Genomic DNA, 26,089 nt, shown 5'->3' with positions numbered 1-26,089 from the left:
GTATGGGGTTTTTTTTTTTTTTAGAATTCTGACTCAGTACCCAAAATATTTAGGTATATTAACTGAAGAACAGTAAATGTTTACCCATCAATTCTTAAAGTCCACTTTTATAAAAAGGATTTAAATTATGTATTCCTTCACTTCTATATTTTAGATCTCACTACAATTATGCAGAGAATTAAAAAGGAAAAAATACTTAAAAGCTTCCTCAAAATGGCAAGGTAACAAGGTTAATGTAGTTAAAGGACAGTAGAACTACAAAGTTTCTTGTAGTTTCTTCTTTGACATTCTGTAAGGTAAATATTCTCTACCTCTTATGTCTTAGGACTACTGATTATGACCATTATACTCTACAGTAATTTCAGCAGAAAAATAAAAAAAGAGCAGAATAGTGAGACACACTCTTTTGCTCCTAACTGACAGAATGGTTCAGTTTGTTTCACATCAGAGAAAAAAAATTACATTCTACTACCTCGTTCTAATATCCCTTCCCTCCTCTAATTCAAATGTAAAGTGAAGAGAGCCCTACAGTCTAAGCTGATGAAAAAGGATTGTTGCAGGACCTCAAGCTCAAATACAGTCACAACTCCAAGTCACTTCCTGCACATTTAGTTCAGTACAAAGACAAGATTTAAACTGCTGTATTTCAGATTTAGAAGGAAAAAGTCACAGGGGTTGCATAAGTCATTCTTCCTGGAGTTTTTTTGGACTGATGTCACAGATTGTGACTACATACTTACTTCTTTACGCCAAACAGATGACTAAGCTATAGAACCAACACAGGCTGAACAAGATGACTGTTTATCTTAGAATACTGTATACGGAGTTGAAGACCTAAAAACATTTATACAATTAAGAGTCCCACCTTTGAGTTGCACTGCTTACCTATGAACAGTCTAGCATCCACATTCGGGTATTTGCCAAGGAGCTTTTTGCACACATCAATAGCTGGATCATCATGATCTTGTACACAGAGTAGTACTTCATACTAGTAAAAACAAAAATGTATATACACACATATATATTTACACACACACTTAATATCAATATGGTCTAGGGAATAAAGCTTAACAGTGTACTGAACTGAAGAAAGAGCACTGTTATAGAATTAACAATAAAACCAAGGGAGTGGTTTTACAGCTAAGTAAGAATATTTTTTAATGCACAACCAAGTACTTGTGAAAGAAGAACCAAGCCTGTATCCCAATAAACTCTTGCACTGATGAACATTAATTTTCCTGTTATCAGAAGGGTTTCTATTAGGCATGAAGCAAGACATCCTGGTACACAAGGTAAAATTTTTATTTCCACTTCCATTTGGGTTCACATATGAATCTTAAATCCAATCTTATATTCAATTAAATTACAGCACACAATATTAAAGGAATGATGTTATGATACACTTGACTGCATACCTCTGAACTACACCTTCCTTTCCTTTACTTTGTAGATGCATATGCAGAACAGTTGGAAGACAACCCACAGAGACCAGTATATGTATGCTTAGTTGTATAATAAAGCTAAGCTCAGGAACATGTATATGCATATATAATGTGTATGTATTTTCCTCATTAATAGAATAGTGGTTAAAAAATCAAGAAAAGGTAAGGGAAACCTGTAGCTCTTTCAGCAATCAAGCTACATGCTTGTTACACATGACTGTGGGTGAGGAAACAGCATTTTAAGAATCACCCAATGTTTTGAGATGGCTTTACAAGCTTTGATGGAGGTATTTCTGTTTCTGCATTAACAGCAAATTCCTTGAATAGTCCGTACTTAACATAACCTTCCTCTCTCCCTGTTAAGATTACTGAACTATTACAAAAAGTTATCAGAGCTCAAATCCAAAGAATAAAATTCAGAAAATGCAAATTCTGATCAAGATACCTAGAAGCCATTTTTACAGTCCAAGATTTAAAAATTCAATCTCATTAAAAACAATTTCCTTGGACCTCATGTGATATAGCAGTTGTAAATAAGAGTCCCAGCTAGTGATCAAAACAGTTCTTATTCTCCCTTATACTATTCTATCACCTCACTGAACTTTACTTTCAGTAAACTACTTAAGCAAAAAGTAATCTGAACCTCAAATGCTACCTGTGGGCTCAGTGATGACAATCTCTGATGTTCTTGTTCAGTAAGAAGTATTTCATACAACAGAAGATGTTAAGTTAAATAAATACATTCTTTCAAGAAAAAAAAATGGTATTGTTAAACACAAAAAACCTCAACAACTCTAACTGCATTCAGAATACTGTGGAAACTTAAAGTCATTAATCACTAAATGGGAGTTGGTAAGACTTGGTCTAGCGCTACAAACTATCAGACAAACACATCTCTACCTCTCAGAATGCACTCTCAAAGCCAATTTGCCTAAGGAGTGAGCAGTATTTGATTCCTATCATTTTACCAGCACAGAAAATAGAATTTAAGGGGTAAAAGACCTGTCTCATTAAGCAGACAGGTCTTTCCACCACAACAGAACAATCCTGACAGCATGAACACCATAGAAATTACAAACTGAAGAAATTAGTTCTTTATTGCTCATCCAATTGAATATGTAAAAGAACAACCATTTTGGCTAGCAATTAAATAATGAATCTTCAATCCACAGTTGCAGTGACACTTCTATATCTCTATTCTCCAAGAAATTCAACAAGAAATAGCAAAAAACTTTGACATTGCAATGACTGAAAACTGACAAATTCACAGTAAATGGCCTTTGTATGCAGTAACAAAGTAAAGAACAACAAAATTATGACTAAAGCAGAAGAAATACAAAGATGCTGATCTACATAAACATTACAATCAGGTTCATTTGGACATAACATGAATAGAAAGATTTCTGCAAAAATTACAATATGCACCGCAGGTAATAACTGTTCACTGATAAAAGTATTAAGTCTAAGTCTTGCAGTTTAGAAGCTGCATAACTGGCTTCTGTGCAAGACAAGATTATTTCATGCATGGGGTATCACAGAAGAGTTTCAGAGAATCAGTATCACTGCAGGGTGAACTCAGCTTCACTGGAACAAGTTTAAGATTATTCTTTCCTAATAATTTTTCCCTGGACAGCTGAACTTTGAATACCAAGCAATACTGTCCTTCTAATTTTTGTGGTGTAATATCAATCTCTTAAATGAAGTATTTTGGTAGTTATTCTACAGAAGTGTTTTCAAACAGTTTGGGGATCTTGCTTGTACTGCACGATCTGTGCCCCAGTAAACTGAAGCATTCATACTTCCCATTTTCACTCTCCTTGGGAAAAATAATTGTTATCTGAAGTTCAGATTTGTGTGCAGTAGCAATATTTTAAAATTGCCACCCATATATAAGTTATCAGAAATAAGGGTCAAGACTCTGTCCCAAAGCAAGATCCAGCATAGCTGTTTTCCCAAATTCTCAAACAAATTGTATTTGTAGGCAAATGTTTCAGCTGCATAATGTTTTGATGCTCACTATAGTCATAAAATAGCTTAAGATATTGTTGCAGCTTCTTTGCACTGTCTGCAATATTGGCATACACGGCATGCCTCAAGTATGCGTTAAACTTATCTTGGCCACACTTAATCTTTATTGCACTTTTGTTGAGTCGAAAGGATTCAAATGTTCATGCCAGAAGCTTTTCAAAAGGCCCCAAGCTTCCTTACAGAAAAACTACCCAGCTTTTAATAAGTTTCAAATGGTGGGGGTTTTTGTTTGTTTTATCCTGCCTACTTAGGAGTAAGTTTAAAGCTCTCTGTCAGAATACACAAAGGAAACTCGCTGTACAGCTTACACATACCTTTGACCTTTTACAACCAAAGCCGCAGTGTCAGAAGCAGTTTCAAGAAGAATTGAGAAAAGAGAGTTTTTATTAAGAGTAAATGACAAGTTTTAGAATTCAGGAGATACACAGTAGAAAATGTAGTCCTTTTTCCATCCGCAAGAGCATACACCAAGTAGTGAATGACGCAGCAAGCGTTTGCAGATTTCTCCTTTAAGTTGTAAGCTCCTTAGAGCAAGGACAGCATCTGACACACTTATCACTTATATTACTTATCTCTTATATTACAAAGTCAAACAGTGTTCAAGAGCAAATGTAAGCTTTTATTAACTATGTGTTTCCCAACACCAATAAAAAGGCTATCCTACCTACCAGCAGCTGGTGAGGTACACCACCTCATCATTGAGCAATTCTTCATTAGATGAGCCATCAGTAAGAAGCACCAGAAAGTTTCAGGCTATCGGTCAAGAGAATCTTTTAGATTCTCTTTTATTCCCTTTTAGAGAATCTGTTACAGAGAAGTAGTTAATTGGCGAGGGTGTCTGGCCTCTCAAATGATCTTTTATAGATTGAAGGGTTTCATACTGCTATAAACACCACAATACTGGAATAATGATTAAACAAATCTTAGTGAAGGGTGGAGTATGTTTTGTCCCAAAGGCTTGGTCACATTCGTTTATAGACAGCTTTTTAAAAAGCAGTAATTTTTCTTTGCAACATGTAAAATGTGTAATCATGCATTTCCTGTGGAAGGAAGAACAATCCAACACATAATCAAGTTGCATAGTTCTAGCCCAAGCTACTGATATGACTTTTGGAGACATGGGAAGAAGAAAAAAGACACTAAATAGTATACATACTTTTGGATAATCCAGTTCAAAGAAGGTTTCTAAGTTGTTGATTAGGTTAGGATCCACACCTTTTAACGGCTTGAGAAGTGAAACACCAGGAAGCTTGCTATATGGCTGTTTGTCTGTGGTTTTCTTATTGAGGTGGAGGCGTCTGTAAGGAGAAATAACAGACCACCACATATGCTAGAGAATTCCATTCAAAATACAGTCAGAACTAAGAAAGATTGGGAGTTAAAATTGCTGCAAAAAAATTAGTTTTGGTTGTAGGAACAACAGCTATTTTTATATCTGACAGTTGATGCATCAGAGACAATGCCTAAAAAAGCCTTAGCATTGTATGTAGGTTAAATTCAACCTTACTCATTTTACACATTTCAGATTAATGTATTTTGCACTATGCTTTTTGAACAATAAGAGTATAACTTTTTTCAAACTACACAGGAGACAAGATTTTTCTGCCTTTCTCCATGGCATTAAAACTCATAGTATTATAATCAGAAATCAGGGTAATCAGGAAAACCAATTTACTGTACACAAGGCAAAAAGAGAAGGGTAAGGTGTTTTTTCCTGCGTTAAGTTATGCAAAACTTAAAGCAAACTGAAAGCACGGGGGAAACAGTTAATCCTACTGATCAATTTGTTAACAAACACCTGCAAGAAAAGGATAAGTATCAATCAACTGTAGTATAAAAATGCTAGAAACTGGACATCAGGCTGGGTCAGAAGCATAGCTAAACTGAGAACACAATTCCAAACAGTCACTAGTATTTCAGCAATGAATATACAAGTAAATTGATGATCATGTCACAACTCACTAACATGAATGTTTAATCCTACACTCCTGTGTGAATAAATGTAAAATTAAATTCTGAAAGCTTGATGGGCCAGTATACAGTCACATTTGCATCAAGTAAATATATATATATAATTTAAATAACTGGAAAAAAGTATTTGCTGAAACTTACAATTTGCTAATTAGTGTATATACTGCATATCATAGTTCTCTAACATGCATAGTAGCCAGATTGAAAGAATATTTTATTGCAGCATGTACCCAATGGTATCAATTCTTAACTTAAACTTTCACACTTTAAAATTCACAAGATGCTGCCTCAAAAAAAAAAAAGGGAACAGGGTTGCTCCATGGAGTGCTTCATCCTGGTTAAATGGTAAAAAAAAGTCAAGTTCCTAGGCAGCATGCCCCTGAAGAATGTGCCTGACCACGTGAATTTACTGAACTACGAAGGAGCTCTACTAAGAAGAGATTCCAGTAGTTCTCTAGAGTTATTTTCTCCTGGAATGGGATAGTGACATCCCCCCGCCATGCTCCTGTCAGGCAGGTTTGCAGCTGGACACCAGGGGCATAATGCTGTTACAGAGAATAAACAATGGGCTCACTAAAGAGACAGAAGGACAAAGCAGTGATGTCCTTGTACTGTTATTGAGTCCAAGCCTGGGCACTGCAAGGTAAACTGAAATAGTCTTGCTGAGCAATTAACAGCCAAGTGACAGTCAGACCAAAGTAAGAAAAACAACAGTTCATATAGCCACTACAGATAAAGAAAGGATCTCCTTACCAATTTTCAAACATTACAGCAAACAAGCGCTTTAGTACCAATGAGAAGGGAGAGTCTCAAGAATGCAGCTTTGACCAGGAGGGACAAAAGGTAGATAAGGCAAGGGAGGGGAAAAAAAAAAAAAAAAAAAAGAGTACTCCATTTAAAACAGACTGTAGCAATGCACACAGCTTTGTACAGAGGCAAAAGCCTTGATGAAGAGGAAATAAGAAGGAAGCAGCAGAGTAAACACAAAAAGGTAAGGAGAGAAAGGATGAAGACAGAGTCGAGGCAGGACTGTGATAAGGAATAAGCACCAAGTGATAAAACTGCAGAACCTTGCAAGGCATCATATTACAAATGACACTGACACACAGGATTATGCAGGTGATTGAATTACATAAGGAAAAGCCTACACATGGTGTACGAGAGGGAAACCTTGGAAAACATGCAAATGAGGCACACAGCATTGTCAGGATCTATTCAGCTATGAAACACCGTGCACTGAGACTTCTGACAGAGCATGGCTCAGTATGGTAAGACTGTCTGCAACATGCTGTCTTAAAAATAAGACTCCAGTTCATGTTCTATTCATAACACTGCACAAAAGCGGCAGCCTGCCATCCTGAAAGCACTGTGGTATTGTGACACTAAGGTAAAGCAGTTTCCATGCCCGTAATTGCAATGCTCTGTTAGACTCTATAGAGCAAGAGGCAAACTAACAGTAAACCAGATCATTTGTGGACTGGTTTATTGTGAGAACTATTTGTGAAGTGGCATATTCTGAAGAAAAATTAAGAAGTTACAATTAAAAACCTACCATCACCAAAGAAACAGACCAACCATCATTAAAAAAAGTTACAATATTCAAATTAAGGCTAACATTTAACTTGGGAGTCAAAATAAGACTAAATTTAAACAACATTAAAATTGTTGATGCAGGCATGTTCTAAATGAAGTTGTGTGTTACAGAACATGCACCAAAGTCTGCAAAGTAGTGGTAAGATGAAGCGGCAAGTTGGTATTTTTGAGCACTAACTTGTCCTTATGGTGGTTTTCTTAGACAGGTGTTGTGATCAGAGGTCTTCATTATCATGGAGCATGTATGACACATACAGTTCAAAATTATAAAGGAAAGCAATCCTTTCAAAAAGTTTGTGTCACATACAGGAAATAATATATTATTTTGCATTGAATTTAGATCAAAGCAGTCAAAACCACTAACTATACAGATGTACTTGTTTAATGCATTTTTTTCTACCTCTGCCTAATGCAGTAAGCTGCAGAAAAACACCTCACCAAGGAATGTATAACAACTTTGAGCTCTGAAACAGATGCTGGCAGAGCACTATTTAAAGGCATTTTCAGACCGTGTGTGTGAAAGACCAGTACCCAGGTTATCTATAAGTACTTTTACACCTACATAAATTAAATGGATCAGCCTGCAATCCCTAGGTAGTGAAACAAATTCCTTTGAGCAGTCTGGTGCTGGTGCACATAGGTGGGGAAAGAAAAAAGCAGCAGGATGCATAATGGTGTCAAGAGCTACAGTTCAACTATCATATATCATATAAGAGGCATCTGCAAAATTTCCTTAAACTTGGTTCTTTAACACAGTAACAATTAACCCACAGAAGCAACTGTAATCTACAGCTTGTCTCTCAGCTGAGAAAAAAAAAGTATTTCTGAAGACAAAGTCCAGGCTACTGAGTTATCACTGCCCAGTATACAATACAATAAATTCTTGCTAACCTGTATCAAATTAAGCAACAAAACTTTTTTTTTCTAGGCCAAGACTACACTTCCTCCCCCCACCTTATGAAGGGCAGGAGAGTATTCTAGCAAAAACAAGAAGCTTGCTACAGTAGACAGACTGCTGGGTGTCTCAGCTGAGAAAGTAACATACGCCTTTTAAAAGCAAGTGAAAAAACCTGAACACACTTTATTCAGGCATTTCAGCCTTCCCTCAGCAGCTACTTTAAAGAACTATCCTATTAGGGGGAGGCAAGTAATTCTTGGTCAGAAATTTGTAACAGATACTTAAATATTGCAAGACAGCACTAACAAGATGCAGGAAGCACCGACAACATCCCTTGGAGGCTATGGTTCCGCAGGCAATCAAGATAGGCTAGCAGATCATTACTTCTGAAAGGGGCTGTTTTCCTGCTTCTACTTCTGAATACACACTCCCCCCTTCCCCAGTTCGTCTTCATGTTACTGAGCTGAACCATTTCACACAGGTGTTTGTGGAGTGTTGGTCTGCTATGGAGTAACAGACAGGAGACCTCAGCTTGAACAGGAGAAATAAAACGTAAGATTATCCTGCTTCTTTTGGCAACAGAAAGGTAAAAAGGAGGAGCTTCCCATATCTTCCTCATTTTTTATACATGCCTTGTGTTAAAACATTTCCAAAAGTAGGTACCTTTATGCACAGAATTAAAAATTAAATTTGCTACGGATACACCATGCTGGTTAGTGCATTAAATACAACTGAAAGAAAGATTGGAGGAGTTCAAAAAGTATTACAGACAACCCCTAAATTCATAAAAAGGTTAACATCACCCTTGCTTCACAAACAATAATATTAGCCATTTAAAATCCTACCACATTAAATGTAATGGTATAAAGATAATTCCACATAAGAAGGCATAGATAACTACCAAATAAGTTTCAATATCTCACAGCAGTAACTTTTTATACAGTCATCTGACCATTTTGCAATTAAGTAACCAAGAACACTTTTTATATAGAGATTGTACTTCTATATAAAAAATATATGCATAATTATATATTCATAGACAGAATAAGATTTTATTTACATATGCCAGAGTCATGAATTCGAGACAGCCTTTGGGTTGGGAGCTACAGTGCAAGTTTCTGCCTGTCTGTGAAGGCGGGAGGGAAGGGGTCTGCCCAAGCAGCCTTTACCATAGCTCTGGTCCACCCGACCAGGAAGCAAAACAAGACACTTGGGCATGGAGGCAGAGAGAAGCACAAGAGGACTCTGCAATGACACAACTAAACCTGAATAACACACTATTATCAAGTACTTATTTCTCATACTGCTCTACCCAGATTTAAGCACAAAGGCATACTACTGTGTATTAAGAGGCCTACTACACTATTACCCCTTTTTAGGGACGTCCTAGACTTCAGACAGATTTGAAAATTGCAAAACAGATCAAACAAAAAACATCAGCACCCATGGTCGCAGGTTTCCTAGCAGATGGAGAGAATTATTCTTAAAGCAAGAACTAAACACCTTGATCTTGTTTTCAACATTTTTCCCCCTAGAGTGGAGTCTTATAACATAGCTGAACCAGTTTAACTATAGGCTACTGCTCAGAGGCACTCCTTTCCTCCTTTCCCCTCTTTCTGGGATGTGCTGTGCTTCCCAGCGGTGCTGATACTTGTCTGATCCCACAGTGACCTAGCTGAGATACTTAAACCACCGCAGAACTATTACCCCATTTGTAATGTCAACATTTTGTCAGTTTAACTTAGCAAGTATACAGTTTGAAAGGATGCGGCGAGATGATCATGCAGCTTCACTAGCAGCAGAGATCACCCAGCATTCCTTCTCTTCTGTGCTGCCATACACACCAGCCAAACAAGACATCATGCCAGTACCCATACCCGTACAATCCTGCTTCAACTCCCTCACTTAACAGAAAGTTAGGTCTGGCTTTTTTCCTTCCAATTCAGGTTGTCTTCTGCCAAATTAGAGTTAGGGCACCTTAGGGAAGGCTGCAAGAACCTCCAGAGCATGTTCAAGAAGGTGGCTGTGAATGTGCTGCCAAGATCATGGGAGGAGGAATGATCTTGGAGAACTCCTTCCTCCTCAGGCTTCAGTGGGCTTCCAGAAGAGCTGAGCTGCCCATGGATGAGCAGCATAAGCCCACTTACCATGGAGTCAGAGGAGAACCAGTGTCAGCACAGAGGAAGCATCAAGGGGCACACCACCTTCCTCTAGAAACATACACAAGGATTAGGGTCAGTCCGCTGAAAACTCTTCCACAACCAACTCTGCATCACGGTTTTCCTTTACAGCATTCACACCCTTAGAGCTTGCTCCCTGCCCTTATTTGTCCACCAGAAACAGCTAACCAGATTACTGGCAGCAAATACTGACAGTGTTCACAAGTGACTCTTGACATAATACTCAAGGCATGCCACCCTTCTACCTCTCTTGGCTAAAGAGAGCCCCACAGACATGTGCTGGTGCCAGTTCAGGACACCTTTGCTCGGCTGCTGACTGGGGTCAACCCATCCCACCAGCGTGTTCAGGTAGGCAGTCTTCCCCATCCTCCACTCTTGCCCCTTGCTTACATCTGATTCAACAGCCATATGGACACATGGCAAGTAGTCAATCCACCTACCCACTGACCTAACAGTTACACAAGTGTCAGATCCAACAACAGGGAGGAGCAGAAATGCACAGCTGGAGGACAAGTGGAAAGGACTTAAGAGGAAACCCTAATGTCACTTTTAGTATGACAGCAATTGCAATTAAAAACAATCAACATATCACTTGGCCTTGATAAAATGCTCAGAGATAGAAGCAAGTAGACAAGTCTGAAAGAAGGAAATAGTGGGTAAGATTCAGGTGCCCACTTTGTAGTACAGACTTCTTGTGGCTGTCTGCCAGCAGAGAAACAGTCATAGGTATGTGCACGCCTGCAAAAAAACTGAAAACAAAAAATGTAATCCTACTGTTTGCATACTAGAAGTTTATGTTGAAAAGCATGCTGCAATTGGTTAGTGCTTCATCAGATGCCAGCTGAGGGTAGAAGGCAGACCAAACATTTCATTCACTTTCAATGCATACTTTCTCCTGTACTACACATACCCCACAGACAAAAAACAGAAAAGGACCTTAGAATGTAATGCACTGAAGTCACAATGGGTAGTGGAGAGGAAGGGGAATGATTTAAAAAGAAAAAAAACCACCTTAAAACAAGCTCCAAAATAGCAAGTCAAAGCTCTTCCACCAAAAAAAAAAAGTTGAATTAAAGGCCTTGAGATGGAATTCAGTGAGAAAGAACCTAGATTGTGAAGACTAATTTTTCAGAAGGCAAATGTTCTCAAAAACCAAACAATTCGCTCTTCCAATTTTGGGAAGTAGTAGTTCGATCAGTGGCTAGTAATAAAGACAAATAAAACCATACAATGAGGAACACTAGAAATCCTATCTAGTGCTATTTGACATTTTGAACTTGAAATCTTCATACACAGCTGAAATTCTTTAAGACACATCTTCTAAATGTTATCACAAAAGTCACATTCAGTAGATGCAATCCATAATGTGATACAGGCTTTTTTTAAAAGGCAGGAGGAAGAGGAAGGAGTTTAGACTTTTCAAACATGTTTTGGAGTTTCAAGTAGGAAAAAACCTTATCTTTCAGGAAGAAAAAAGAGTAAACACTACAGACCTCAACTGAAAACCAGTAAACACTGCTTTTTAATCTAGAAATCCCTCTCCTACTTCCCTCTCTGCCCCCACACCTGCACGACAGAAGAGAAACAAACAGGCTCCCATACAATAGATTGTAGTTAAACCTGAAGTAATGGGAACCCTTTTACTGTCTGAATCCTAGTTTACAGTTCAGCAAGCTGAAATGAAACATGGTTGACAAAAAACACAGTAAGTTGTCTACAACACAGCCATTACTGGATCATACTAAGCATTAAAATGAACACACAGCTTTCCTTGTAGTCTATCTGCAGGCTGCCATCAAAATAGCAATTCTTTCCCTGTTTCTGCTTTCCCACACCCTCAGCCTACTGGTGGCTATAAAGCAGTCAGCACCACAAGATAAATTGGATCAGCCTGCTGATCAAACAGAGCACTATCCCACAGAAAGAACTAGCTTGCTTATCTGAGTCACCACATAGCCACATGCTCACTAAAGGCAGATTAGAATGGCAGAAATGTTTAGAAAGGTGTAGGGGTAGGAGGGGATTTGGATTATCCCTTTGAGCATCAAATCAAGAGCCACTGAGACATAGAAATAGAAATGCTTTTTGATACAGACTCCTTGCAATAAATGTTACACAACTTCAGAGAACTACATCCAGCATGATTTGTGTTTTATTTATGAAAGCATCTCCAGTGGATGGCAGTAACTCTGGGCCAGATAAAGCAATCACAGCAGAGAGCTTTTAGTACAGGATAAACTCCTCAGTGTTAAGTATGGGGTCTTTTAAAACACAAAGCTTTAGAACATTTGTACTGTGAAGACTATTCAATCTGTTTTTCTGACTTTTATTTTGCAAATCTATAGAATTAAAATAGCTCAGCCCTATTAATTTCATAAGGCACAAGTTTAAATGACATCATTTGCTAAACATTAGATAGTGTGCTTCCTACAGACCCTAGGTTGCTCCTTACTGCCAAAGATCCCTAGCACCCATCAAGATTTTCCAGTTTCTTCTCCATGAAAGCTTCCAAAGCAGTCAACTGCCAATAACAGAATTGTGTTAATGACTAAACAGAAACTACATTAACAAATCATAAAGCAGATACCATGCCAATATTTTTTCTTTATTTTCAGTGGACGACAGGCCATTTTTTATTTAATTAACTCAGCTGCAAGTGTTTCGAGAGTACAAAACAGCATACCACTGAAGCAGAAGCCTTACTCAAACAGCAATTCACACAAGTTTGAACACACAGTCCCAGGCCCTATTACCCCCAGTTACAGTAATAAAAAAAGCTGTAAACCTTGTCTGGACTACACAATTGTCAGCAGGACAGTGTCACTGCCCTTGTGCTGCAAATGCCTTGGAGAGCGTGAATAAGTCTCCTATAAGGAACATCAGAAACTGAAGAAAGCAATTATAAAAAACCTTCCAAAGAAAAATGTTAAGTTAAAGTAACACTTCTACACTCAACACCATATTTGACAGCATTTCAGAAGAGTATTTGTTTTATGTTTCCAACAGATACAACCAGAAAAACTAACTTGGTAAATTTCACCTGTCTTCTCTATGTAAAAACAAAAAACCCACAACACAACACTTGGTTCACAGACCCTCAAAAAAAATTTACCTCCCTCACCACTACACAATCTGCATAAAACAATCTGCTTGGAAATGCTGTTATGAAACATATATATCACCTCCCTTAAAAATGCTTAAAAGAAAGTGTGGAGTATTTTAATTTTGAAACATCTGATTAGTATTTCAAAAGGTTAACAGGTACATCCCTGCACGGCCTCATACTGCACAGTCAGTATAGCAGGCAGGGGAAAAAGCAGCAGAAACACCCCCAGGTGCCTGAAGCCTGAAAATCCTGTCTACTCCCCCCTAGCCCACCATAGAGATCTGTGAGCATGAAGGCAGGAAGAATTTCTCGCTTTCTAGTTGCTATTTTTAACATTCAACAGTTCAAAACATAGGTTCTCATGAAGGACATGAGTATGAAAGTCTTCTACCTCTTTTTAACACAGAATCTTACTTTAGCAAGGCTTGCAAGAAAAACGCATGTTGATTTAAGCTAAAAAAGTATTTCAGTAGAAAGTGCTTAAGATATCTCCTCAATAACAGCTCAGTCCATTGATCAAAATCTAATTTTCAGCAGCTTGATTATTCTATGTGTAACAAGGTGTGCATATGACTAGATAAATATTTTTTCTGCTTCACAATGAAGTGTAGTACACTACCCATTATCAAACCAAAGCAACAGTCACCTGGGAAGTCATTACTATACAGGCATATTGAACCAAGACCTCAAGACAAGCACTTGATAAAAATAGGACACTTGCAAACGACAAAAATGAATGTTTAACTTCATTTACAGATTCTTCCTCATGGACTGTACTGCTGACAAAGCTGAGATGAGCCCTACCAAGGGAAAAAAACAAAACAAAACAGTCTTTGGTCTACAAAGAGGTGTTTCTAAAGAGGGGGCCAATAATTCAAGTGGTCTAAACCAGACTAAACGAACTACCAGCATAAATTGGCAATGAAGATATTAGTTACCCCATTGTTTTAATGAAAAAAAGATTGGTCCACTGGAAGCACCTATCAAGTATTCAAAAATTGCTTTAAGAAATACAACAAGTCCAAAGCAAAAAGTTACAATTAGCAGTGCCAAGATAGTCCTAATCTTTCACTTAGTACAATGCTTCACTTTGGCTTTCTGTCTTTGTCTACACTTGTAAACATATTTTTACCTTACTTGTCCAACGCACAGTGTAAGACTTCCTTTAGGCATGCTACAACTTCAATAATCTGACTCAAGGTATGAATTTGCCCAGGCAAATTATGAGAAGGTATAGTCTAGCCTACATTCTCATCTACTATTATTAAAAGCAACATATCTATGTGCTGGTTTTGGCTGGGACAGAGTTAATTTTCTTCATAGTAGCTAGGATGGGGCTATGTTTTGCATTTGTGCTGGAAACAGTGTTGATAATGCAGGGATGTTTTAGTAACAGCTGAGCAGTGCTTACACAGAGCCAAGGCCTTTTCTGCTCCTCACCCCACCCCACCAGCGAGGAGGCTGGGGGTGCACAAGAAGATGGGAGGGGACACAGCTGGGACAGCTGACCCCAGCTGACCAAAGGGCTATTCCATGCCATATGGCATCATGCTCAGCATATAAAGCTGGGGGAAGAGGAAGGAAGGGGGGATGTTTGGAGTGATGGCATTTGTCTTCCCAAGTACCATTACACATGATGGAGCCCTGCTTTCCTGGAGATGGCTGAACACCTGCCTGCCGATGGGAAGGAGTGAATTAATTCCTTGCTTTGCTTGCATGTGCAGCTTTTGCTTTACCTATTCAGCTGTCTGTATCTCAACCCACAAGTTCTCACTTTTACTCTTGTGATTCTCTCCCCCATTCCACCGGGTGAAAGCAAGCAAGCAGCTGTGTGGGGCTTAGTTGCTGGCTGGGGTTAAACCACAACACTTAAGAAAATGCAAAACTATTCACCTTGCGATTAGCAAAATGAAAAGCTTTTTTGATCTATAGCAAAACATTTCTCACAATAAAGTAATTCCTTTTAAACCATAGTCTTCAGTAAAATGCAGAACCAATATTAAGTGTGTCAAAACCACATAACCTCGTTTCAGATAAAATAACAGGGAAAAATCCCAATGAACTCTGACACCATTATTTGGCATTATGCAATTCCCCAGGGAGTGATGGACACAAATACTGAAGGGTGCTCTAGTAAACCAGTAAAACTAGTTACATATTTAGCATGCCAGAGAGCAGTTCTAACAGAAACTTCACAAATTAATTTTTAAAGTCACTTATCATCTACCACTCTACTCACCCACCTTAACCAAAAGTTATGCCTTTATGGAAACATGGTTCCTGTAAAGCCTCAACGTCTTCAAACTTCTTTGAAATCTTCATATTCTGACAAAAGCTGACAAAAAGGTTATATTCTTCCTCATTCCAGTGCTCAGCTTCTTCCACTCCAGCTGACATAAAAGGCTGGGTGCTTTTTTGCCCTCCAAGAGCTCCACTTGCTCCAGTAACCCAACCCATTTAATTTCCATCTTACATATTCTAAATCTTGCAGTGTTCTATCTTCCCCTTCCATGCAAATCACTCAGATGTGGTTTGTTTTTAAAGCCCACTTGTCACATCTATTGCACCATCTTACCTCCTCTCAACACAAGCATACCATCCAGTCTGCCCCAATTCTTCTCTAAATCTACTCTAGTCAGTCTTTAATCTAGGGTTTGGTTCTTCGCATTCTGTTAAACTATTCATGTTCAGAGCTGCTACTACCATACTGTCACCCCAAAGTTTATAGTCTGTATCTTATCCTCCTGACTCACACTATTAAAAAATTTGCCTTCCCTAACTGCCTCCAAAATTACGGGGTTTCTCCCACATTATTATCACTCTCAGGTTTCTGGTTCTGCACTGTTTTGTTTTCCCTAATTATTAATCTTGTAATACAGAAACTCATTCAACCACAATCTTAGTATAAATAACTTAAAAATTAATTCCTGCTTTCTCCAGTTCTGTCTTCCCCTAAGGATTACCTAAATTTAAGTCTTGTGACTACATAGTGTCAGGTAAATTTCAACTTGTTTAAATAAGCAACATACACAACTTGCATCCTCCACACAACCTCCTTCTCAGTCGATCACTCTGTTATAGTCCAGGCAGCAGCCTGGGTGTCATCTTTCACAAAATCACAGAACAGAGTTTGGAAGGCACCTCTGAGATCAGCTACTCCAACTCTGGCTCAAAGTGGGGTTAACTAGAGCAGGTTGCTCAGGAGCATCCAGTCAGCCTTTCCTGTCTCCAAGGATGGAGCCTCCACAACCCGTCTGGAGCATCTGTTCCAGTGTTCGACCATGAAAGTCTTCTTTTGTTTAAAATGAAAGTCTTTCATTTGAATTTGTGCTTGTTGCCTCTCATCCTGTCACTGGGCACCACTGAAAAGAGTCATGCCCCATCTTCCTCACACTTCTCCACCCTCCAAAAAAATCAGGTATTTACACACATTTATTAGATGCCCCCAAGCCTTCTCCAGGCTGAACAGTCCCAGTTCTCAGCCCCTCCTTGTACAGGGCTGCAGTCCCATCGTCATCTCCGTAGCCCTAAGCTTACTCCATATAAGCCCTCTACTTGCTGCAGTATATCCATGTGTCTCATACTGGGGAGCCCAAAACTGTGCACTGTGCCCCAGACATAGCCTTACTGGCGCTGCGTAGAGGGAAAGGACCACCTCTCTCAACCTGCCAGCAATGCAGCCCAGGATGCTGTTGGCTTTCTTTGCCGCCACAGGCACACTGCTGTTTGTAGTCAAATTGGCATCCACCAGCACCCCCAGGTCCTCTTCTGCCAAGCTGTTTTCTAGCCAGTCAGCCCCCAGCCTGTGCTGATGCATGGAGTTATTCCTGCAGGTACAGGACTTGGCATTTTCCTTGGTTGAGCTTCATGAGGTTCCTGTCAGACCATTTCTCCAGCCTGTCCGGGTCCCTCTGGCTGGCAGCACACCAACCTGGTATATCAGCCACTCCTCCCAGTTCTGTACCGCCAGCAAACTTGCTGATACGTCCCATCCTTCAGGTCATTAATGACGATGCCAAACACTATTGGCCCCAGCACTGACACCTGATGATTTTGTGCATCTCAAACTTAGCATCCCTTCAGCGGTTTCCATCTTCTATCACAAGCTATCATTATCCTATCTATGCACTGTGCATAGAGCAAACTGCTGCAATTTAGTCCAGCTTTGAGCAGTGGATTGGAACTGAACCTTCCACAGACATTCCAGCCTGAAGCACTCCAATTTCCTTCACAGTTCTGAAAAACCGACTCTCACCTCTGCCTGTAAGTTGCTAGAGAAAAGTCTCAGCCACTTGTGTGTTCCCATACCCTGTCATTTCCCTGTGTTCCTCCCCAGTAACTGTACTTGACTTCATATCTTTGCATTGCTATCCTTCAGATTTGCCTCTGCTACAATGCTGTCATTCACTTGCTGAGTAAAAGCAACCCATCAAGTTGTACAGATGTAACACTCGCAGCAAGTACCTTAAGGTTTCTGCATAAAGTAGGGTCCATCTTCAATGCACAGATTATTGGAGAAAGGGTTACTGAGAGAAAGAGCAGGAAGATGAAAATGTTATGCAAGATCAAACAGAAGCTTTAGATATCTTTCAAACTTTTCATGCTTCTCCAGTGTCCCAGTTTGTGGTCAAACATCCAAGTCCTTTTTTGCTTGCTTTTAACCCTCTAAGAATATTTACAGAAAGAGATTGGCAATACAGACCATGAACTTGCTCCATTCCCTGTTCCACATATACAAGATCACAGACCACAATCTATTGTTAAAGTTACCAACATTTTACATCAAGCTTGTCATCAGCTACATAACTGGAAAAACCATTTACTCTGAGGTAGGTGACCTGCATGGAAAATTTCTGCATAAGTGGTTCAAGTTCAATAAAGATTGAACTAAGGAATGAAGACAAACCCAAGAACAGACGCAGCACTCTGCACGTGCTAGACATCTTCCAGCCACTTCCTGGAGAAGCTCCAGTACAATCACACTTCTTAGTTTTCTATTTCAGTTTGATTATCAACAAGAGGGAAGGGTACCTCTAATCTCAGAAACAAGTATTTGCATTACCTCCAAAGTCTATCAAAATGTTAGCTCACTTATGCCTAGTAACACTTGATGGTAACAGGCAAGCTCTCTAAAGATCACCTTTTAAATTAGCTCTACACTACATCCCCTCCTGGCTCCTATCTGTGACAAGACTGCCTCTGAAACACTTCCACAAACCAAAAAAATGCAACCCTATGATGGCAAAGTGAATAACTACTACTGCTCTTAATAGCTACTTTAGCCAATCTATTGCCAGACACTGACAGTGGAAAATACAAGATAGCCCAAAGGAAGAGATAGCCCCACCAACAAGCAAAAAGGTCAAAAGGAGGTGACAGAAGACAAGCAGAGAGGTCAGAGAACAGAGCAGGGTAAGCCTGGACACAAGTCATGGACTGAGCAGCAAGAGAGGGACAAAGAGAAAAACAGGGTGACAAGACAACCGAACAGGGCCAAGAGAAATAGAATTGTTATTTTTTCAAGAATGAAAGGTCACAATTACTATATGGTAATAGTTTATTAACCAAAAGATCAAAATTACTTCACATAAACAGAAGTCAAACATCAGCTGTATGGGGTTTTTTCTTTAGGTTTGGAAGACATGTTTACAAAGCTCTTCAACATTGCAGAAGTACTTCAGGAAACTTGAGTTTTATGCATCTGTGCAAACTGAATTTCCTCCTTGGGTGCATATGCATTACACTAAGGCTATTAATTACTTTTATTTACATTCAGGTGTTTTATTACATTTATATGTTTCTGAAAGTCTTGTGTTTCACTCAGCAGACAAGGCACAATGGGCCCAATTACATCCAAATGCCACATGAATACAGAATTCATTATTTCTTCATTGACTACTGTAACTTATAGACAATTAAATTATTTTAAAAAGCTAAAACCAGCAATATGTTTATCAATTAAGTGACATGCACTACCCTTCCTACTCATACCTGGGAACCAAGACAATGAACAACCTCAGTATCAACTGTCTGTGGATGCCTTCAAGAAAGAAAGCGATTTACATTAAGTGATACAATTAGAATTGCCACTGACAACTGTTACAAGAAAAATGGAGACTCAAAACCAGAACCTGACTCCATGAGTCCAATTTTATGGACCAGGCAAATAGAGCAGCAAGATATAAACAGCTTAAGAGATTTACCAAACATTTCCTAGGAAATCTGTGGCAGAGGCAATGTTGAGTGCAAGTCAAAGATTGAATTCAATTTCCTTAACTTAAAAGCCATTCTATTGCCTCTCCTCAGTCCCAGAATAAATTTACAGTACACACCTCTACTTGGTGTTCAAGTTGAAATAATCGTCAACAACAAAAAGTGAGAGAGTTATTCAGGGAAAAAATATAAAACCTTTAATTTTTAAACTAAAGTCTGAAGACATAGCAGGGAAACAGAGATCAGATTGATTATGCTTAAATACGGCATTTTCTAGGTTTTGGAGGCTTTGCTTGCCAGCTTTATTTTAAGAAGAGGCACACCATGTTCAGAAAGTTCCTATCATTATTAAACTAGAACCATCTATTTTGAAATACAGTTAGAACAGCAAATCCACTGCCACAAATCTTGCTAGCCAGTGATTCAGAATTACAAGATGTGTTAGAGTGCCATAAACCCCAAGAAAACAGCTTTAATTGTGGTTTGGGTTTGTTGTTTTTTTTTTTTTTTTGGGGGGGGGGGGGGATGGGGGGGTTTGTTGTTTTTGTTTTGTTTTTTTAACTTTTTCCCTGATTTCATAAGACTTTTGTGACTTCTGTTCCACTCTTTGCATGTCCTTAGAATGGAAGCTAGTAAGAATTAAATAACTATTTCAATAGACCGCTAAAATATCAAAATTTACTCCTCAGTTTCCTGAGTAACACAGCCACTACTGTAAATTTTTCCCTTATTAGCGCATCATACACACAGTCTTCCATTTCAGATATAGCTATACATTTGATTTTCATTCTCAAAGTTCATTTTAGTTGTCCATACAACTATACAACTTCAGATTGTTTCAGAGTCGGTACATCAGATAATCTCCAACACTGAACTCTTCCTACTGGATCAGTTGGCAGCTCAACTCCAACTGAAGAGCCTATATGCAAGCAAGGAAGGGTCTTAGTCAAGGTTCTGAATTGGGTATAAAGGATAGCAACTCAGGTCAAATATCACAGCCTTACTATGCAGAGTAATATTTGCAAACTGCACTTTATCTAATTACTAGCTATAAACACCTGCTATTTGGTCTATGTTTATTGCTTTTACTTCACTGACTCAGTATTACTAAGAGAGCACCAAACCAAGACCCATTTCATAATGACATACATTAGACAATTTATGAAGATTGGCCTTCTGACTTAACAGTGTGGCTATTTGCATTTCATTGCTTCAGCCCACCTGTTTATTTTAAAGGAATAGGAAATCAACCCATCCTACTATATTTCTTTATAAATCAAAACCATTCAAAGTGGGGAAGGGCAGTAGGGGAAAGAGGTGGCAAGAACTAGATTTTGCAAATGCAGTATGGAAGAAAGAACATTCTTTCTCAACTGAAACCTTGTACAGTACCTTAGATACCCAAAACCTACATCTTTTAAAGCAATTACAGCACAAACCAACACAGCTGAAGTGCTGTCATGACCTTAACCTGCACAACTGCTGACAGCACTTCAAGACAAAAAAGCTTACTTTCTTGAATAATCCCATTTATATACTTAATTCACATATGTTTGAAGTATTTTGCTAAATCAAACATCTAAAGTGCCAATGGGAAACCACAGGAGGAGGAGTGCCTAGGCCACAACAGCTTTGCTGACATGTTTCAACATTATTTTAGTACTCCAGTGGCACAGATCAGCCCTTCCAACTCACCAGTTCAGCATTGCTAGATGCAGTGTAGATCAAGGACAAACAGCCCCTACCCCAATGACTTTAAAAATGTTAAACCAACAATACTGTCCATAAAGAGAAGACAGGAAGACTAATTAATTTAATCTTTCTTCTTCACTTCCTGTAACAGGTACAGTGTAAGTAGTTTTCAGTATATGACAAGTATCACATAATTCTATTCTAATACTACATCCTCCCACTGACATCAAAAGGAGTTTCCATCTGTAAGTGAAGACTCCTTCATACCTCAGTGGTCTAGGAAAGGGTGCAGTGTGCTCTGCCTGCTGTCCAGGACAAAACAGTCTCTATGAGATGACAGGCACCAGTACCAGTGTCCAGCCACCAGAGCTTTCAGGCCATGGCATTAACAATCACCATCTATCTGGGGTCCTGTCCCCAGCAGCCAAAGCAAACACAACTGATTACCTCCTTCTGCTAATTCCCTTCACAGGGGTATCTTGCTTGCAGGACCAGGCCTGTCTTCCACATATCATTCCAACAGACAACCCCACAGCCCTCCTCCCTTGCACAGGGCAGTGCTTAGAAGTAGCACAGGCTCCAAACTCTCTAGAGCAGTGCTTTTTCCAGCCATCAGCTATATCCCACCAGCTCCAGTTTCCCAGCACCACCACAGCCACTGCAAGAACATCTCCCTGGGATGCCTGCTGTAGGTGTCCACTATTTCTTTAATTTCACTACAAGCAAAGGACAGCTGCATGGTCACACTATGGGGAGCAGCGGTCCTGTTTCCACAGATCTGCCAAATCACTGTAACTGGGGCAGCTCCTCCACAACAGCGTGCCAACCCAGCACAGCTTACAATTTGGTCACTTCAGTGCTACCAGCTGCTCATCTCCAAGGGCCACCTTTTCACACTGAACACTAAATACCCCTGTTACCACCAGCCCATTACTCTGACAAAGACAGTCAGCTCCTGGCTCTGGACCTGCTGAGATGGTATCCCAAGAGCCCTACTGAAAGCACACTTTTCTCCAGGGGTCTCAGAGGTTGGGACAAAACTGCCTCAATTCTTACCCATCCCCTTTGCAGCTGGCAAGTCTTCCACCTGTTAACACATTGTCTGCATTAACTCCCCATACACAATACATACACTTGCAACACAAATTCCTAATAACAAAAACCACAACTCCTTCCAAGTTTCACACCACTGCAAATACCCCAGCCCCAGGCCACACCAGGTCCAGCTGCTACCTGCATTCCCCACCAATTACTGTCACAGACAAAACAGTCTCAACTCAGGGAATTCTACTTACTTTAAATTATTGCCAATTAACAGACAATTACTGATTTGGGTATTGAGGAAAAAAAAAAAAGACAACCAACCAGACTTTTAGGGAAGCACCTTTTGCCCTCCTTCCCCAGGCTCAGCTTCAGTCAGAGACCTTTCCTCCCCATCTTTCTGTCTGAACTGCTCTCATTTTCACTGCTCCTTACACTCAGTCCCTCCCAAGCCCTTCAGCGAGGCAACGCAGAAGGCGAGGGTCAGTGCATAATGGTTTTTCTGCCACGCCTTGCTTCTTACTCATTTTCTTCCACTGCTGGTTGCTTCTTAACTGTTACTCTGCTCCAGCAGGTGTACCTGCTCTGGAGTGACTTACCTACAGGTTGCAGTCCCTTTGGCAGAGTCTCTGCCCCAGTACAGGTCTGCCTCAGGGGTGGGTCACCCACAGGCTGCAGTCCCTCACAGTGTCCCCGCCCCAGCATGGGTTGCCTGCAGGTCGCAGTCCCTTCACGGGTATGTATACTTGCTCTGGCATGGCTTACCTGCAGCCCATGGTCCATTCAGGAGTATCCCTGCTCCAGTGTGCAGCCTCCACAGGAGGCAGTCCCTTTGAGGGTGTAGCTCCTGCGGCACGGACTGCCTGGCAACATCCCCTTCCTCAGTTCTCCTCTGTTCTCTCCTCTTATGTCTCTTAGTGTATTTCATCCTTTTTCCTCCTGTTTATCCTCTCACATGTCTTCCCCCATATCTCCATTTGTGTCTCCTGCCCCTTGCAGCTGCCACTCTTTCTTAAAGATTTATGAGCAGCAGTACACACACTCATCTGATAGGTTGAGGTCTTAGCATGCAATGGGCTGTTTTCACCAGCTTCAAAGCTGTCCAGAATCAGCTGTGTCCACAGTAGTTCATGGTGTCTTCCCCCACCAGGTACCCTTGCAGCTCTCCAGTACTGAAATCCTGCCATTTGTGCCCAAGACAACCCATACAGCTAGTTTTCAAGAAATAAGTTAATTATCTGAGTAAACATAAGACCTAAAGGCAACTGAACTACACTACAGAAAAATGATTAGAGCTTATAAGTGATTTCACATAAAAAAGAACAAGGCAACCATGACCAAGGGCAGCAGAAGCAAATCTCTAGCATCCATGAATTCAAGAGGAGCTTTGCCTTCAACAAGGGCTAGGGTTTATCACAGATAGATACCTATCAGATGCACGTGGAATAGCAAGAAAGGAGAACAGATAAGCACAAGCAAACAGAAATTCAGGTATTTTCTAATCCCTGTAGTGATGCAACAGTGACCTTTTATTTAAGAGAGTAAAAACATGGTCTTCTACAGAAAGAGAGGTGCGTTCTTACTCCTTTCCCCACATACCCACAGACAATTCCCCTGCCAAGCTCAAGCAGGAATCCACTTTGTTGGCCACTGAAATGCAAACACTCCTCACAAACTCTTAAAGCATTTTTCCTTAGAATCATCCAAGAAGGGTCTGGACCACTATATATACTTCTTTTTACAAGTACTGCCATTGTTTCTCAAAAAAAAAGCATACTTATGGCTAAAATCCTGTTTGGTCAGCCCAGGATACTGCACTACTTTGGATGTTCTGCTGTACATGCGTTGCACAATCAAAAGGCACACATTTTATAACTGCTGTGCACGTTGGCCTCCCACCATCAGCGAAAAAGCCTCACTTTACAGGTGTACCAGCAAACAACAAAACCCAAGCCTTCCCTAGCAGTGCTAAAGGCAAAGGATTAAAGATCACGGTGCAAAAGCAGCCGGCAGAAGCCTACAGAGAACGGGTTTTACCCGGAGACCGATGGCAGGGTACTGGCTATGCCCTCACAGCAGCCGACCCGCTCCCCGGGATGCGCGCCGGGCCTCACACCGGGGGCCGCAGGACACAGGCGGCGGGCGCTGCCAACACGCCGGCCCGCAGGTGTGCCCCTCCGGCCCCACGCAGGGGAAGGCAGGCGGGAGGCTCCCCGTGCCTGACACCCGGGGGGAGAGGGGGAAGAGGTGCCGCCAGCCCGCGGGGCAGGCGGTGCGGTGGCGGGGGACGAGGCCCGCTGCCCGGCTCCTCAGCGGCGGGGCCGCTCTCGGCGCGATGGCGGGTGGGTGGGGCGGAGGGGGGTGAGGGAACAACGCCGGCGCCATCCCCGTCCCGCGCTTACGTGTAGATGATGGACATGAAGTGCATGAGCCAGAGCACGACGAAGAGGATGAGCCCGAAAATGGCGAGTCCCTCCAGGGCCAGGGCCAGCACCGCCATCCCCGGGGCGCGGCGGCCCGAGCAGGAGCCGGCAGCGGAGCGGGAGCGAAGCGAGGGAGGGTGGCTCGGAGGCCTGCCGGCGCGCGGGGGGCGGCGGCGGCGGCGGCGGCGGCTGCTGCTGCGGCGGCGGCGGCTGCTGCGGCGGCTGCTGCGGGCAGGCTCTCGAGCTGCCTGCTGCTGCTGCTGCTGCTCCACCGGCCCGGCGGCCTCCGCGCCGCCAGCCACTCGCGCACTGCCGACCGAGCAGCCCCGCCTGCCTCCGGCCTGCCTGCCGCCGCCCGCCCCCGCCTTTCTGACAGGCGCAGGCCCCGCCCGCCCCCGCCGGCGGCTGGCTCCGGAGGGGCGGGGCGGGAGTCACGGGGCTGGCGGTGGCGGCGGGGCGGGCGGTTAAATCCGTTACCGCGCCTGCCCTACCTGGGGCGCAGGGCTGGGCCCGGCCCGGCGTCTCGCTCCGCCGCCGGCTGCGTGACCTTGGGGCTGTCTCCCTCGGGCCGGGCCGGCGGTACCGGGCGGGCGGGAGCGATCGGCGCGGCGGCAGGCAGGCGAGGGGCGGGCGGGCGGGTCGCGGCCGCCGGCGAGGAGGGGGGCGGGTCCGGGAGCGGCAGAGGCGCTCGGTCCTTGTCCTCAAACTTTGCTGGGGGCTTTTGAAAACCCTCTCTGCCCCGCAAAGGCCTTGTCGCCGCAGCTGAGGAGACCGCAGCCCTTGATCCACAGGAGCAGGGCTCGGGGCAGCCGGTCGCTGCCGGGCTGATCGAGCACAGATGGGCTGGTAGGGCTGTGTAGCCTTTATTATTTTTTATTTATCGTTTTTGAGTCTGAAAGCTTTCTCGGTGACCTTGAATGCTGCAGGATAGGATTGCTATTTCCAGCATAGGTGTGCACCTGGAAGTCAGTGGCGGTGCTGATCCTCCCTGAGCCAGACCAGCCGCCGAGAGGACTGGGGTGATGCCAGCAGTCACGCTGCGGTACCGTCAGCCGGGCCCATGCAGTGATAAAGCAACCTGGTGACTACCAGCCTTGGCTAGGTTTGGGTTAGTGCCCAGTTAATGAAAGAGTGTGTTGCTCGTTACTAATCATCTAAGCCATCTCATCTTGCCTTTATTTCGTTACAGTATTTATAGCAATTCCTATTACTGTGATGTTGCCCCACTTTTTGAGGTGGGTTGTATGAAGACGCTTCCCAGCACTTCTGTTCAGCTTTTACAGTTTATGCTACCGTTTTAGATCTGGGGTCAGAATACATCCATTTATCTCTTCTGCCGATTGTGTAATCGGCAAACATGCATTGCATACCTTTAAATTTAACTCCATTAATCTGGTGTATGCTGTGGAAAGATAAAATTACTTGAGTGCCTGTGCCTGCATACTGAGCTTGCCAGATACACGTTGGTTCTAATCTGGAAGAAGCATAGCCATACATAAGAG

General features: G+C 41.8%; 1 protein-coding gene across 1 annotated transcript in view; it reads right to left on the bottom strand.

The window, feature by feature from the left end:
• The window catches only part of UGCG (UDP-glucose ceramide glucosyltransferase), a 32,433-nt gene extending 7,626 nt beyond the window's left edge, over positions 1–24,807 (bottom strand). The window contains exons 1-3 of the mRNA XM_072860612.1: positions 24,567–24,807; positions 4,627–4,768; positions 886–988 (exon numbers count right to left, since the gene is read on the bottom strand). Coding sequence (XP_072716713.1) covers positions 886–988; positions 4,627–4,768; positions 24,567–24,664 — 343 coding nt within the window. The 5' untranslated portion in view covers positions 24,665–24,807. The remainder of the gene's footprint in view (positions 1–885; positions 989–4,626; positions 4,769–24,566) is intronic.
• Positions 24,808–26,089: the final 1,282 nt, after the last annotated feature.

The sequence above is a fragment of the Ciconia boyciana genome, chromosome 4 (genome assembly GCF_034638445.1).
Source record: "Ciconia boyciana chromosome 4, ASM3463844v1, whole genome shotgun sequence".
NCBI classification, from domain to species: domain Eukaryota; kingdom Metazoa; phylum Chordata; class Aves; order Ciconiiformes; family Ciconiidae; genus Ciconia; species Ciconia boyciana.
This window is presented reverse-complemented; position numbering and strand designations above follow the sequence as displayed.